Genomic DNA, 16,626 nt, shown 5'->3' on the forward strand with positions numbered 1-16,626 from the left:
TCTTTCCAGGGTTTTCTCAGGTTCTTCTTCCACTATTTATACTGACCGCCACATATAGCCTATCTTGTGCTGAAAAATGGTGTTAAACCCTACAACAACAACATCTGACATAAATGCATCTTATCCATGCACTGCATAGAATGCAGTTGGATGATAACATATGACATGAGTGCATACAATCCATACCCTGCATAGAATGCAGTTGATTACATTTGACATGAGTGCATTCTATCCATACCCTGCATAGAATGCAGTTGATTACATTGACATGAGTGCATACTATCCATACCCTGCATATAATGCAGTTGATTACATATGACATGAGTGCATACTATCCATACCCTGCATATAATGTAGTTGATTACATATGACATGAGTGCATACTATCCATACCCTGCATAGAATGCAGTTGATTACATTTTGACTTGAGTGCATCCTATCCATACCCTGCATAGAATGCAGTTGATTACATTTGACATGAGTGCATACTATCCATACCCTGCATAGAATGCAGTTGATTACATATGACATGAGTGCATACTATCCATACCCTGCATAGAATGCAGTTGATTACATTTGACTTGAGTGCATACTATCCATACCCTGCATAGAATGCAGTTGATTACATTTGACATGAGTGCATACTATCCATACCCTGCATAGAATGCAGTTGATTACATTTGACTTGAGTGCATACTATCCATACCCTGCATAGAATGCAGTTGATTACATTTGACATGAGTGCATACTATCCATACCCTGCATAGAATGCAGTTGATTACATTTGACTTGAGTGCATACTATCCATACCCTGCATAGAATGCAGTTGATTACATTTGACATGAGTGCATACTATCCATACCCTGCATAGAATGCAGTTGATTACATTTGACATGAGTGCATCCTATCCATACCCTGCATAGAATGCAGTTGATTACATCTGACATGAGTGCATCCTATCCATACCCTGCATAGAATGCAGTTGATTACATATGACATGAGTGCATACTATCCATACCCTGCATAGAATGCAGTTGATTACATATGACATGAGTGCATACTATCCATACCCTGCATAGAATGCAGTTGATTACATTTGACATGAGTGCATCCTATCCATACCCTGCATATAATGCAGTTGATTACATTTGACTTGAGTGCATACTATCCATACCCTGCATAGAATGCAGCTGATTATATTTGACATGAGTGCATCCTATCCATACCTCAATGAGAATGCAGTGTGTGTTATTGATTTTGGACAGTTTTGACCTCTAATTATTTAAAAACGTAAATTTTTCAAAAATGTTAAATACTTAAACAATTCACAAGCAATTGTCCTTAAATGACTTTTAATGAAGATTTAAAGCCATACTTACTGTACTTTTCAAGATCATCTCTGAGCTGCTGTGTGTGCCAAAGTAATGCTGCAAAAACACTCACAACAGCTGCTTCCACTTTTTCACCTCCAACCTTTAGACTTTTACTTTGTTCTTTACACCTATTAAAAAACATTCGTTTTCCGATTTTAAATTTACATAGACTGTCAGATTAAGAGCTTTTAGTCAAGTCTCAATATGGATGTCCAGTAAAAATTATCAACTTACATAAGGAGCTCTTAGTCATGCCTCAACATGGATGTCCAGTAAAATTATCAGCTAACATAAGGCGCTCTTAGTCATGTCTCAATCTGAATGTCCAGTAAAATTATCAACTAACATAAGGAGCTCTTAGTCATGTCTCAACATGGATGTCCAGTAAAAATTATCAACTTACATAAGGAGCTCCTAGTCATGTCTCAATAAGAATGTCCAGTATAAATGATCAACTTACATAAGGAGCTTTTAGGCATTTCTCAACATGGATGGCCAGTAAAAATGATCAACTTACATGGAGTAAGATCCTTCTTTTAGTTATGGACATGGACATCCAGTAAATATTATCAACTTATAGCAAAAGGGTGTGTGCTGTATAAAAAGTCCTCCATACTTGGCTAACCAAAGATATATTTGTACATTGTCTAGATTTCCAAGATTTGTCAGGATACCAAAACAAGTTTCTATCCATCATCATTCTTTTAGCTTCCACCACTCACCAAAACAAGTTTCCATCCATCATCATTCTTTTAGCTTCCACCACTCACCAAAACAAGTTTCCACCCATCATCATTCTTTGCTTACAACACTCACCAAAACAAGTTTCCATCCATTATTCTTATTGTTAGCACCACTTATGAACTGGTCTTATGCATACCTGCCATAAAATGACGTGTCACACTAAGAAATCTTTTCTTACTTCCAAATTCCCAGATACTGTTGTGTTTCTAAAATCACATTTTTCAGTACTCTTCAAAACAAATAAAATAAAACAACACTATCTCAATATATGCCTATAACATGTAGCATGCATAAAATGTGTGAACTGTCCTGCTTACATATCATGTCAAACTATATATAAAAGGGGCAGTTTATACAGCTAATTGTCATTAAGGCAATTAAAAGTTACGGTGCTCAGGTATAAATCACCACCATTTCACATATTATGTAATTGGTTGACAATAGCAAGAGTGATGTGTTAAGTCCTTTAAAGACTGCTGTGGGGAGTTTATTAAGCTAATTTGAATAGGTAAAGTTCACAAAGTGGAACAACCCAATTTGTTTTAAATTGCTGATAAATCAAAGATTAACCTTACACCTATATATTCTTAGAATCTGGAACGTAAACGATCAAGTGATTGGTCTGTTGACAATGTCATCTGTATGCTAAACTTACAGTACAATAAATGAAGATGAGACAAAAATCAAAAGAACTTACAGTGAGAACAAAAAAAACAGAATAATCATTTTGGGAAATCCGTAAGATGTTGGATGTTCTAAACACAATTATTTACGACACCAAAAGGTAATTTCAAGCACAAGGTACCACTGAAAACATCAATTGTGGTGGAAGAAACATTTTGCAAGACATGACAGAAGGAAACTTGACAAGAAACATTTTACAAGACATGACAGAAGGAAACTTGACAAGAAACATTTTACAAGATGACACAGAAGGAAATTTGCCAAGCTTAGTCAAGAATAAGTATAATACTATTTTCAAGACACAACAAATTTAATTATGCTAAAGAAAGAAAAATCTGCCTGAACAGACTATGTTGCAGTATCTGAGATCAAAAGGTTAAAGATGTATTTTCAACAAGAAATGGACATTGAATGAAACTTGACAATGGATACTGAATGGAATTTGACAATGGATACTCAATGGAATTTGACAGTGGATACTGAATGAAACTTGACAATGGATACTGAATGAAATTTGACAGTGGATACTGAATGGAATTTGACAGTGGATACTGAATGGAATTTGACAATGGATACTGAATGGAATTTGACAGTGGATACTGAACGGAATTTGAAAATGGATACTGAATGAAATTTGACAATGGATACTGAATGAAACTTGACAATGGATGCTGAATGAAACTTGACAATGGATACTGAATGGAATTTGACAGTGAATACAGAATGGAATTTGACAGTGGATACTAAATGGAATTTTTTGACAATGGATACTGAATGAAACTTGACAGTGGATACTGAACGGAAGTTGACAATGCATACTGAATGGAATTTGACAGTGGATACTGAATGGAATGTGACAATGGATACTGAATGAAACTTGACAATGGATACTGAAACTTGACAATGGATACTGAATGAAACTTAACAATGGATACTGAATGGAATTTGACAATGGATACTAAATGGAGTTTGACAATGGATACTGAAAGGAATTTGACAATGGATACTGAATGAAACTTGACAATGGATAGTGAATGAAACTTGACAATGGATACTGAATGGAATTTGACAGTGGATACCAAATGGAAAAAACTATTTTCCTTTACCAAAGTCAAATGGTGATAGTAAATGATAATATCTTTATTGCTCCTGTAATGATGAAATTGATGCATGACTAAACAGACAAGGCTACTATCAAAGGGAATAAATTTATCCTGGCCCATAGTTCAATGTGATGGTGTATGATTGTCTTATAATTATTGTCACTGATACACTTTACATATGTGGCAGTGTGTGTGTGTGATTTGGACTTTTAATGTAGCTTTAAAAAATTTTCAGTCATATCACTATGATGTCTGCAGTGTAGCAGTTTATAGTGATGTCTAGCACTGGGGCATCATGCCACAGACAGCTAGCATGATGTCAAACCCAGTCACATTATCCTGACACCAGGCCGACCTCTGGTATGACTCGGCCAGGGTTCAAAGCCCAGACCTACCGCTTCCAAGGCAGACACTCTAACCACTAGGCCACCGGAGCGGTCCATAATAATAATAATAATAATAATTATCATAGAACATATGTCTAGTGAGAGCTGAATACATTCTTGAAAATAATTACATATTTCAGGACGATAATTCATCAGTATATTGTATCAAGATTGGGAAAGAAACCTAAATGCCAACAGCATTCACTCATTTGAATGGCCAACATAATAACCTTATTTAAATGCTACTGAAAATAAACTGTTAACAATTAAAAGACGATTACAAAAATCATTTAATATTAATTTGCAGATGCTTCATACAATAAAATACAAATTTTGGAAAAGATACTGCTTGATTACTGCTTGATTACATCTTAAATATGAACAGGTCCATTCTAAAAAAAGGTATTACAAAAATTCAGGGATCTCAAGGCTACATTATGAAATATTATAGACGATCTATACATGTATGAAAAGCCAGTCAATTTTTCTTCACTTATATTAACTAAAACATTCAGAAGTTAAATTCCAGCTTATATGGGCTGCATATAACCTCTGTGTCATTGTTTATATTTATCAAACTAGTGATGCAATTCATTATCTGCGGCATTAATGTTCAAATATTGTGGACAAGCTCTGTATGTCATATCAACAGGATTTCTATTTATAAGGTTTAAACCAACTTAATCACAATTAATTTAGGAGCGTCAATAACTTCTATCAAGGTCCCTTTCAGAAATTTCACTGTTACGATATATACTACCTGATAAATCTAACTACAAACTGCACAGACGTGGATCTGCTGTTCCATAATATGTTGGCAGATCAGGGTCTATGCAAGTTATTAGGAATAATCAGTAGAACTAACAATATGCGATGGCAGATCTTGCAGTTGGATTCAATTTACACACAAGTAATATGGTAGCAATAAATAAGCACATACGGTCTTTGCTGATACCAAAAATAAATCTATACCTTTGTTATTCATATTGTGCACTAAAACTTACTTCTTTACAAGAACCATGGGTAATTTCTGTGCACTGCTGACCATATCCCACAGAAACTGTAGTACAGATCCCGACTCCTCAGCTTCCTGAAGAATATGACACTCCAGTTTTAATTCTGTAGCTTGATAATACAGATGTGGTATTTTATGAGCACATAAGTACAAGACTTTGGAGGATGTATATATACATATATATACACATTGTAGGGATGGGGGATGGTGTGACTATAATAGGGTAATCATAGAATGATCAGCTTTGCAGTGCAATAAGATAAAAAACTCTTTTTCTTCTCAAACTAATTCACATAATATACTGACTCATATTAATTATTTGTCATGTTTTCCATCAGAATCCAAATTCATGTTCAAAACTTGCTGTTTTATTATTGTATGAAGAAAATAGATATTATGGCAAAAAATGCACTCGTCTTGTTTTCAGTACATTTAAAACACATTCAAGTTATTCCAATAAAAATCTACTGGTTTAAAATCCATTTTATTGATCAAAATTGTCAATCTACTGGTTTGAACTCCTTGTTCTGTCACATGTATGGTATGTACACTACACTGTTTCATCTTAGCAATTGAGTAAAAGGTAAATAAATAGGAATTTGAAACTTTCATCACTTGTTCCTCAAGATTCATTTTACATTTTTAACATTTGGAAATTAATCTTAAAGTCACCAAGGAAAAGCATGATATTTCATTATTTTATGTCGAAACTTGCAGTATATCTGCTGAGAAGATCATTGTCCCTTTTCACTTTACAAAGCAGTTGTCTTTCTATGTTGAAATTAGAATTTTTTTTATTCAGCATCAATTTTATGTTTGTTGTTTGTGCTTCACAATTTCATTTTACACAATTTCATGGCGATATACAGCTGAGGTTTCCCATATATGATAATACAAATGTAACAAAAACGTATTGTAGATAGATCCAGTGGTAGATTATTTCTGCATGATACAAAACAGGAATTCATCTTCAATATTAAACAGTCTTGACAATAAACTGTATTTTTTTTCTGCTTCAATTATTGCTTAAGTAGCATTACCTAATTGTATCTCAGACCTAATACTGTAAAATCTCTCTTGAAAGACCACTCCTACTACAAAACATCTATGGTCTCTCAAAACAGATGGTCTCTCACAGAAGTGGTCTTTCAAGAGAGGTTTTACTGTACAAAGATTGTTATTTCAACATCTCACATCATGCCTCAGCTGATTCATGATATTCCATATGCAGTCCCCGTTCACTGCAATCTGCTAATGTACTTACAGATTTGCCTGAGACGGACCTCTGAAGTTTGCCTATCATGTAACATACTTACAAATTTGCATGAGAGTGACCTCTGAAGTTTGCCTATCATGTAATATACTTACAAATTTGCCTGAGAGGGACCTCTGAAGTTTGCCTATCATGTATCCTCCTCTGAACAAGGAAGTCCATAGATCACTCCTCAATACATCTTGCGTGGCAACCTCTTCAAGTTCCAACAACTGATCTCGAGGTAACACTGAAAATGTAAAACAAACCAATGATCTACAAGGGGTAATAATTGCATAACCAACTCCATCAACTGTGTCCCAGCTAGGAAAGTACAGTACAGCCACTCACTCCCATTCTGCATGCCCCAGCCTATTTAAGGCCTTTGATTTATGCCTGCCCCATTTCATATTGAAGTTTAATGTCCTGTCTTTACTTTGAGTACTGAGACCCTTTCGAATTTGCATGTTCACAGTGTGCAATTCAAAATAAATTTTTAATATGTGTTAATATGGCACACTAAGTTTAAAACTTCTAAAAATATCTACACAAATAAACTTTTGCAAATGAAAAATGGCTTTATCTATCGAGACTGGAATAAAAAGAATGTGCTATTTAAGGTTTGACTTTTCATCTAATAATTAGCGACATGTTTGGGGTCACAACTTTAGGTGGTAGGATACAAGACTGTTTTCATGCAAATGACCAAGCACTCGTTCCCAAAAAATCTCTGTAGACTGATCAAGTTGAAATTGGACTAATTTTGTGTAAAAACCTCAACATATAAAAAATACTAATGTCTAAGCACTTTAAGAGTTTCAGGGGTTATTCAAAGAGGATGTAAAAAGTTTGCTTACTCAGGATACACTGTATTACATACAGTTAAACCCACATTTCTGTCACCAGTTTCAACAATTAATCTCAAGAATTAAACTTTGTAAAGTTAATTATAATTAGCCATATAATATATCTTTAAATTGGTAAAAAAAATTCTTAAAGCTGGACAAGTAAATTGATGCAATTGTAAAGGGCCTGTTACACGAATTTCACATGCACTGTGCCCTTTAACATGGGGCTGCTTAAGTGCCCTTTTTATATTCTGATTAAGATGATTAATTAATTATAACAGCATTATTATTATCATTGAGCTAATGATATTTTATAAATATTTTTGTGTTAACGTAAGTCAGGTAACAACATTTCATGACAAAGTTTACATTTTTCATTTTCTTACTGTCTTAACTCCAATGAATTGTGATTTATGTTTTCTTCCTTGAGAAGATATTTTAAAATTTGGGTCTCAGCTAGAAAAAAATCTCTCTCTCAGAATAAGTACCAGATGACACCTTAGCAATATAAACCAATCAATAATGTTTTAATCTGACACAGTGATAGTGCTAAGGTCCCTGACATTATAAATCTTACATAATTTCCAGATCACTCTGATCTGGAGGTTTCCAAGATATTAAAATTGTTAAAGTTGTTACATTCTTCAAGCATTTCTCAGCAAAGCCCTGGTACAGACATATCATATTCTTGAAATTTTTGCACTTGAGCAACCAAATAAACAGACCTTCAAACTGATATTTACATATTCCACCTGCTGAATTCTGTAACTGTACCTCCAATGCAGATTCAAGAGTTTATCAAAGTAAATCAATTGGAAAACAGAATCATGCAGTCTGTTGGCAGTACATGTTATATTCATGTCCCATCCAGAACTTCCACATCTAAGCAATCTGGGAATTCTAAAGGATCCAGCAAGAAGTAAACACAGTGTCACTCAGGGCTCAGGCATACTCAGCTAAGTGTGCACATGCATATGAAAGATGTAAGTAAAATATATCTGACAGCTTATTTTAAGGCTGATAGATTGTCAAGTATAAACTTGTGTATCCTCAATACAGGAATCGTATGACACATTTAATATCTGAGTTTCAAACTTCAAGTGTAATAGCGAAATCCGCCCACCCCCCTTTATAGTGCTACATAATTTTTCTTATCTGTAATTAGGGATTCTTATTAATACAATATTCAACTGTTTTTATACCAATAAAACTGCTCACATCATTTAATTTACAATTACTTCAGCTTTATTGTGACAAGTACATTTTTATCACATTAAAGATTACCGAAGTCATTTATGCCTGGCTGTTTATAGTGATCAATAACTTCTTTGAAAAACAACAACAATAAAACAGGGAGCTTGAAATATATAACACTGAGAGACTTGGAAGAATGTTTGCAGTCCTAATTTCCTCTGACCTTTCCTATCCCATTTCAGAAATTCTTTTGACAGTTATGTTGGGGTGTGAGGTCAGAGCATATTTTCAAATGAAAACTTTGGTTCTGCCCAAATGACATGACAATGGCCTGGGGTAGTTACTTTAAATAGGGTCACTCAAAACTTTAAGTGACATTGTATCAAACCCTGCCTGCTTCATACTTAAAAGTAGAATATTTATCTTCTCTTTCATAACAATAATACAGGTCACACCTGGTTAAAATGAGCCCTTTGGGGTGAAAGACCTCTGTTATGAAAGCTTCAACATCCATCTCATACCTTCAATAACATCAACAACAGAACAGATGCATTCAAATGCTGTGGATGACAGAGAGTGGAAATAGTGTCCTGTATTTTTTGATGACTTAGTGTACGTCAGGTATCATTTATAAGTTATGATGGGGTCCTGCAGATGAAATTGTGATGTCAGAAACAAAGAAGAATGCGATATCGATTAAAAAAACTGTTTACCCATGAAAGAAAAATTGTTCTTCACAATGAAAGCAGGGGCTGATACTGCAGATACATCAGGTCCATCGATAAGATATGGATCTCGCTGATTCTGCCCACTGCAGCTAAAGTGACTAGAAAGCAGGTCTTATACAGATGTCCAGTAGATTTCACTTCAGGTAAAAGAAGGAAATTAGCTATGTGTAGTATTGAGGCTCTCAAGGGGCTTCCTGCCTGGGTAATTTTGTCCACCACTTGTTTAGATAATTGCTTCTTTCTGAGGACATGTTTGAGATGGGCCAGACATGCAAGTTCAGAATAACTGGGTATGGATGGATAACTTGCATGTGCAGTTGTATCAGCAAAAGAAGAAGAGCAGAACTGTACTGTCTATCTCTGCCACTAGATTTAGGAGGTCAGTGAACCATGAGTTTTCTGTACTGACGAAAACAGTCAGGATTAATCAGCACTTGGATTACTAGACCTTCTTCATGACTTTGAAAAGCTGTGTATATGCATGCATTTGTGTGCATGTTTGTGTATACAAAGAGACCATTCATGTTCAAGGAAAAGGAGACAAATGTTCAGCCTTTTCCAGACCTTAGAATGGCGAGACAAGGGTGCATGGCGCTTCACCTTGCTGCCGAGAGGTCCACAAGAGCTTGATTCCAGCAGATGCAGATTTGCTTAAGATAAATACCAAGGGTTTGGGTGAGACTGATCAATTCTACTGGAACTAAGTCTGCTAGGACCATGAATCTGCCTGGCATGTGGCAGATTTGAATGTGGAATTGTCAACATGCTTTCTGGTGTAAGAGGTTACAGTCAAGTTGTCTGGAAGAATGATAACACTCTTTCCAAATATCATTTTCTCATACAGTAAAACCTGTTATCAGAGACTGCCAACAAAAAGCAATCTCTCAAGACAGGTGGTCTCTCATAGCTGGTTTGTAAAAAGACCAGTTTCCAAAGTCCAGTTTCAGAAATCTAAAGAAAATTAACCACAATCACTGTACATATATTCTATTCTTTATTAATAGTTCTTGCTAAATTATTGTATACATTCATCTGAAATCTTCTATCATTAAACAGGAAATCACATTTACATTTGAAGATTACATATATTAGCAAATGAAATTATTTCTGATTTACTCCTTTTCCTTTATAACAACTTAAATTTGTTTAACCGATGTTTAAACCGCTTTTCTGCGAGTGGTGTGCTTTTTTTCACTTCTTTCAGTTACATCAATTATTTCCTCCAGCCTTAAAATTTGTCTCTTTTTATCTGGAGGTTTGTCCATTGTTATTAAGGTTCGAGGTGTTAACATTATTAGTGCTCAGTTGCAATATCGAACATAAAGACGATATTGACTGGACTTCGGGAAAATATGAAAAATCTATACATGTGCATTGCATATCTAATAATTAATGAAATAAAAAGAAACAATTATCTCATCCAGAAATAGAACCATTTACTCAGTGACAAAAGTCAATGGCTTCATTCAAAGAAGACATACAGGGATTAACTCAATAAACAAAGTGTGTAACCCAGTCGCACCAATTGGAATAGAAGACAGCTTTGTGATTGGGATGCAATCACTTAACACTGGAAGAAAAACAACAAACATCATAAGTCTTGAACACAATCAATCGAATCCCGCATATGATTCTCTCATGCTGGTTTAATAGACAATGACCTTATTCACCCCAAGGCAATATGGATTAACTCTAAACACAAACAATATATGCAAACACTACATCAATTCAGCAATACAATGGCAATTCGTGATATGTACATTAGCCTGGTTTACAGACTAACATCTATCTCCAGTAGCTGCAATAATTTTTTAAATACTTTTATCATTATTATTTCTTTTATGTGTTTTTTATCAGAACAATCGTTACTAATCAAGTGGTCATTGTAACAATTGATTACATATAGGTCAGTGGTGTCTATGTTTTCGCAATACGGTCATTTATAGGGATGCTGGGTCCTACTCATACATTTGATCTATTCTGGGATAAGACCTGGAAGCAGGCTAAGAGTGGGAATAACTAGTCTGGTTCCCTGCTTCATATGCTCCCTGTGCTGCTCTCCCCAATATGAATAGCAGAGAACAATGCAGGGAGCATATGAAGCAGGGAACCAGACTTGGAAATAATCTACATATACTTTAGTCTGGTTTACAACAGAAATTATAAAACATTATAAGCATTTACAAAATTTCAGATATCAACCAGTCTATTTTTTTTTTTTATAGAACAGTATGAGCAGTTGTTGTTATAGGGATTAAATAAAGGTTGGTGGAGTTTATCCTCGTTTTTGAAGTGGCCATTCATAGCAGTGTCAAAATGCATATTCTGCCAAGACATCACGGTTGCTGGTTGCGTTCAGCAGGAGGTCGCTCACGACAGAGCATTTATATAATAAAATCAATCCATGCATTATGACTGTGTAACAGGTGGTCGCTCAAAGAAGAGGTCACTCAAACATTTTTCAATGTATGGTCAAGAGATACTTTCTGTGGCCTTTATATGCAGGAGATTGATATCAATTGAGTACTTATGAAGGGGACAATCCCCACTCACAGGGAGGGCAGGAGGTTGGGCACTACAGCCAGTCATGCTGGTGTCTGTGTAATCATAATTTCTGGCAGTTTATGATGTAATAAGATACATGCTATCAATTTGGTGGGATGGTGGGAATGAGTAGGTCCACCCATATGCTGAAATGGGACCTCATGAAGAATAAAACTTGAATCAATGGGTCTGGCAAGCAAAGTTTTGGACATGACAGGGAATAAAGTGTAATATGGGGGGGTCTCTTGAACAGCAGCACAAGTCAAGAAAAAGTTCATGGCAAAAAGAAGACCCAAAAAGCAAATAAATTCAATCGATAAAATTTGTCTCTCTAAGAAGATGTTGAATACCACAAAAGTGATTCTCTGGGGACACTCTTGCGGTGACATACTCAAAAGAAAGGTAATTTGTACCAAGTGCTTGGCTGAAAGAAGGGCAGTGATGGAACAAGAGATTTGTCCTTGCTGAGAGGAATCCAAAATGAACCAACAATGAAACAAGCAATTTTTCTAATTTCTACAAAATACTGTCACCATTTGCTTTTGGAGAATATCCTTCAGGTAGTTCCATGGTGCTGAAGTAAGGCAAAATTCTGCAGATGATTCTCATGAAGATCCAGCTACTTGAAAGATCGCCTTCACATATAGTCTCTGTGTTATTTAATGTACTGAAAGGATTAGTTGAGATAGTATAGATATAGGAAAGGACAAGAGCAGAGTCTTGGTTGGTTTGTGTTGTGAATGAATTAGGCTGCCATTTTTGTAAAAGCATGTTTATTTTTAGCTACAGCCAAAGGTTTTGTGGGCAGGATTTCTACCCATTCCATCCTGAAGTGCTGAAGGATTACCCCTACGGGGATCAAGAAATGGAACTCATAGGAATGGTACCATTATATTGTGGAAAGATGCCTGAGAGATGATTTAAGTCAAAACCAGTCCTTCTCTCTCCATGTCATCACTTGCTCTGTGAAACTTGGCTGTTTAGGAATAGGATTTAAAGAAATGTTTTTTCTTCTGGCATGTCTTAAAGGGTCCTTCCAATTTCTCTGGTCCCTCTTTTTTAGTGAAGGTTATGTTCTGGATCCAAGAGACTGCATACAGGTTGCTTATTGGTCAGTTTGTATCCTGACCTCCCGTGCTATGAAATAGGTAGCTGGATCAGAGCAGCTGCAATCTAAGGATATCTGCATCAAGAAATATGACTTAAAGTTTGATGGGAAGATTTGCTGTGAAAAGAGGGTCTGTTGATGCTTAAGTTCTTTAAGTTGTCTTTCAAATCAGCAAAGGATTTCAGCAATTCAGCTATACTGTAGAAGCTGAAAGAAGGCTGGTCTTTCTTGAATAAGAGATTGATGGAATTCTGCAAGATGCCATAGACAGCATAAGAAGGCATACAAAACCCTTGAGGCAAAAGCAAAATACTGCTTTAATTAATGCAATGAAGGCTAAGTCTTCCCTGAACATCAACAGATTATGACTATTTGTGTGCATTTGTCTTCAAACTTGAAAAGGGGGATAACAAAAAAGACTACTGTGAAGGTAATGACAACTGAACTGGCCAAAACAGATATAAATAGATCTGACAGACTGATAAAGGTTCACATTCCATTCAATCAGATATCTTGATTTTAACCAGACTGATTCATGAAATGCATTCACTTTCCATTTGTTACTGATCATTCTCAGTTTTGCATTTGCATTCTGATTCTTTCAAATTCCATTCATAATTTTGTTTGCATTCTTTCTGCATTTCATTTGCATTCTGTTCTTTATTTCGCTCATTCCAATTTTTGGGTCTGTACAAATCACAATTTTGAACATTACCTTCACATTTGTTTTTAAAGTCATTGATTTATACAAAAAAAGTTAACTGCAATATCAAATTACACCCAAAAATGTCAGTCAGGTAAAAGATTATAGTATCTGCCATTATGAATTTGTAGCATTACTACAGTTACAGAATCAACAAAATACACAGGCAAAATAAGTGTGAAAACTTTCATGAAAGATATGGCCTTTATGAATGCAAGACTGAATTTAAGTGGGCATATATTTAAATGGTTTTACAAAACAGCCATTCTGGTTGGCACTTAAATTCATGGGTTTGAGAAGAAGTCCTTCACTCAATTGCTCAAGCATGAAATCTACACAAATTGCTTCCTGGCATAATAAATTGAATTCACAGTATGTAAAAACCAATTATTTTGTAGTAAAATATGTTTCTTTGAGAATACTTACCCAATCATAATACCTTACCCTTCATAAGGATTGTCATGCTTGTGTCAAAGTTGGTGTCTGAATTCTATAAAAAACAGTAGTGAGGTTCTATATTCTTAATGGCTGGAACTACACACGTACATACCAGGGTTGGCATTTAAGGTGGCTCCACACAACTGTCCCATTAGTTTGATAAGCCCTAGCTGAAGGTCATAAGGCCAGGTCAAGGGCATGTCAGGACTACCTCTGGCTGTCACCTATGAAATATATAACAGCATATTACTGTACATGAAAAGTTAAATATGCATGACTAATTTCTAAGGTTTTAAATTTCCACAACAAAATTATAAAGCTAGTTAAGAAAAGTCTGTTTAAACTGATTCTCACTTGATTTTAATTGCTTGATTAGTGCAGTTTTGTCAGATCATGATGTATTAAATGACTGGAATTGTACATACTGCCCAAGTAATGTTTGTGTGTTAAAAATACTCTTTTTTGCAGGTAGCTGGTATGTGAAATTTTGTAGGTACTTGGAAGCTAGCACAGAAGGCAAACAGATTTGATTACCAGGGTTAGAGTCATCCATCACCACACCTCACATTGCCCTTTAAAATCCCCCAAAATGGCACTGCCCTGGCACCCAGTAGGAAAACAGAAATGAGATATGTTCAAAAAGGATGCTGAGTAGCACACGCTCTACAGACCTCACAATCCAGTACCAGAATTCTGGAAGTTTTATACCTCAGCTCTACTGGGGAGTACTAGAATTCTGAAGTTTTATACCTCAGCTCTACTGGGGAGTGCTAGAATTCTGGAAGTTTTATACCTCAGCACTACTGGGGAGTACTAGAATTCTGGAAGTTTTATACCTTAGCTTTACTGGGGAGTACAAGAATTCTGGAAGTTTTATACCTTAGCTTTACTGGGGAGTACTAGAATTCTGAAGTTTTATACCTCAGCTCTACTGGGGAGTACTAGAATTCTGGAAGTTTTATACCTCAGCACTATTGGGGAGTACTAGAATTCTGGAAGTTTTATACCTTAGCTTTACTGGGGAGTACTAGAATTCTGGAAGTTTTATACCTTAGCTTTACTGGGGAGTACTAGAATTCTGGAAGTTTTATACCTTAGCTTTACTGGGGAGTACTAGAATTCTGAAGTTTTATACCTCAGCTCTACTGGGGAGTACTAGAATTCTGGAAGTTTTATACCTCAGCAGTACTGGGCCGTACTAGAATTCTGAAGTTTTATACCTCAGCTCTACTGGGGAGTACTAGAATTCTGAAGTTTTATACCTCAGCTCTACTGGGGAGTACTAGAATTCTGAAGTTTTATACCTCAGCTCTACTGGGGAGTACTAGAATTCTGGAAGTTTTATATCTCAGCTCTACTGGGGTTACCCATGAGATGAACGTCATTGTTGAACATAACTAGTTTTGTATTCCTGTTGGGAGCTGCTGTGGTAAGCCATTTTAGAAAATGGAGGCTGTCTTTGTTGGTTGTTTGGTGGCAGGGTAAAAAGGGCAGGGGAAGGCATGGCAATAGCTGGCTTGAAAACAGCTAAAATTTGACACTACTGATGCAAGATATAGAATCCCTGATTTACTAATAAAGTGAAACTTATTCAAAGTATTCTATATATAGTTAGTATGTATAGACGATCTCAAGAATAAAAAACTGCGACTTTTGGAAATGCTTATAAGCATTTGTAAATTTCAATGAGGTTCAGACTCATCTTCAACATAAAAGCCAGGAAATTGGTTGGTAGGTTACTTCATACATAAATCAGACTGTACTCAACACAATAGAACCAGAGAATGACTGGGAAAAGAATGATTTCACTTGCTAAAACAAAGGTGTAACTGTCCATATTTTACTACATGAGATTGCTTTCATTTGTTAAAATAAAGAAAGTCTATCTGTCCATATTTTCCTGCAAAAGAATGATTTCATTTGCTGAAACAATCAAAACTGTCAACATTTTCCTACAAGAGAATGCTTTCATTTGCTAATATACAAATCTATCTGTCCATATTTCCCTACAAGAGAATGCTTTCATATGCTAAAACAATCAAACTGTCAATATTTTGCTACAAGAGTTTGCTTTCATTTGCTAAATTAACAATCGAACCGTTCTTATTTTGTTGCCTTGGATAACTACTTGTTGGGGATGCATTGGTCAATTATTTTCTGAATTTTCACTCTTTCTGAGTCTGTTAGATATTAACAAAATGTTAAATGAAAGATTTTAGGTACTTAAAAAATCTTTCAGTATAATAAAAAATTTTATTGTTTTTTAGTTGTTACGTCAAGATTCACTGCACAATGCAACATGTATTAAACAGTACATCTGTTAACCATTTTTGTAATTTTCGGACTATATTACTATAAAGGTGAATTATTAAAAAAATTTCTAAATCAGTTAAGCTGCATAATTTATTTAAAAACATTTCACAAAAAAGACCATTTGTCAAGAATTATCGAAGATTTTAAAAACTTTATTTTATGACCAGACCAGTCTAAAGAAAGGAGGAAGAAC

The 16,626-nt window shown here is 35.3% G+C and overlaps 1 protein-coding gene across 2 annotated transcripts in view; it reads right to left on the minus strand.

Annotated features, from left to right (window-relative positions):
• LOC149805902 (zinc finger ZZ-type and EF-hand domain-containing protein 1-like) overlaps positions 1 to 16,626 on the minus strand; it is a 260,238-nt gene that overhangs the window by 121,008 nt on the left and 122,604 nt on the right. For both annotated transcript variants that reach the window (XM_089950657.1, XM_089950656.1), the window contains exons 38-41: positions 14,233 to 14,344; positions 6,674 to 6,807; positions 5,295 to 5,380; positions 1,380 to 1,501 (exon numbers count right to left, since the gene is read on the minus strand). In XM_089950657.1, the coding sequence (XP_089806783.1) occupies positions 1,380 to 1,501; positions 5,295 to 5,380; positions 6,674 to 6,807; positions 14,233 to 14,344 (454 nt within the window). The remainder of the gene's footprint in view (positions 1 to 1,379; positions 1,502 to 5,294; positions 5,381 to 6,673; positions 6,808 to 14,232; positions 14,345 to 16,626) is intronic.

This window comes from Sinohyriopsis cumingii, chromosome 2 (assembly GCF_028554795.1).
Source record: "Sinohyriopsis cumingii isolate HCF-2022 chromosome 2, ASM2855479v2, whole genome shotgun sequence".
NCBI classification, from domain to species: domain Eukaryota; kingdom Metazoa; phylum Mollusca; class Bivalvia; order Unionida; family Unionidae; genus Sinohyriopsis; species Sinohyriopsis cumingii.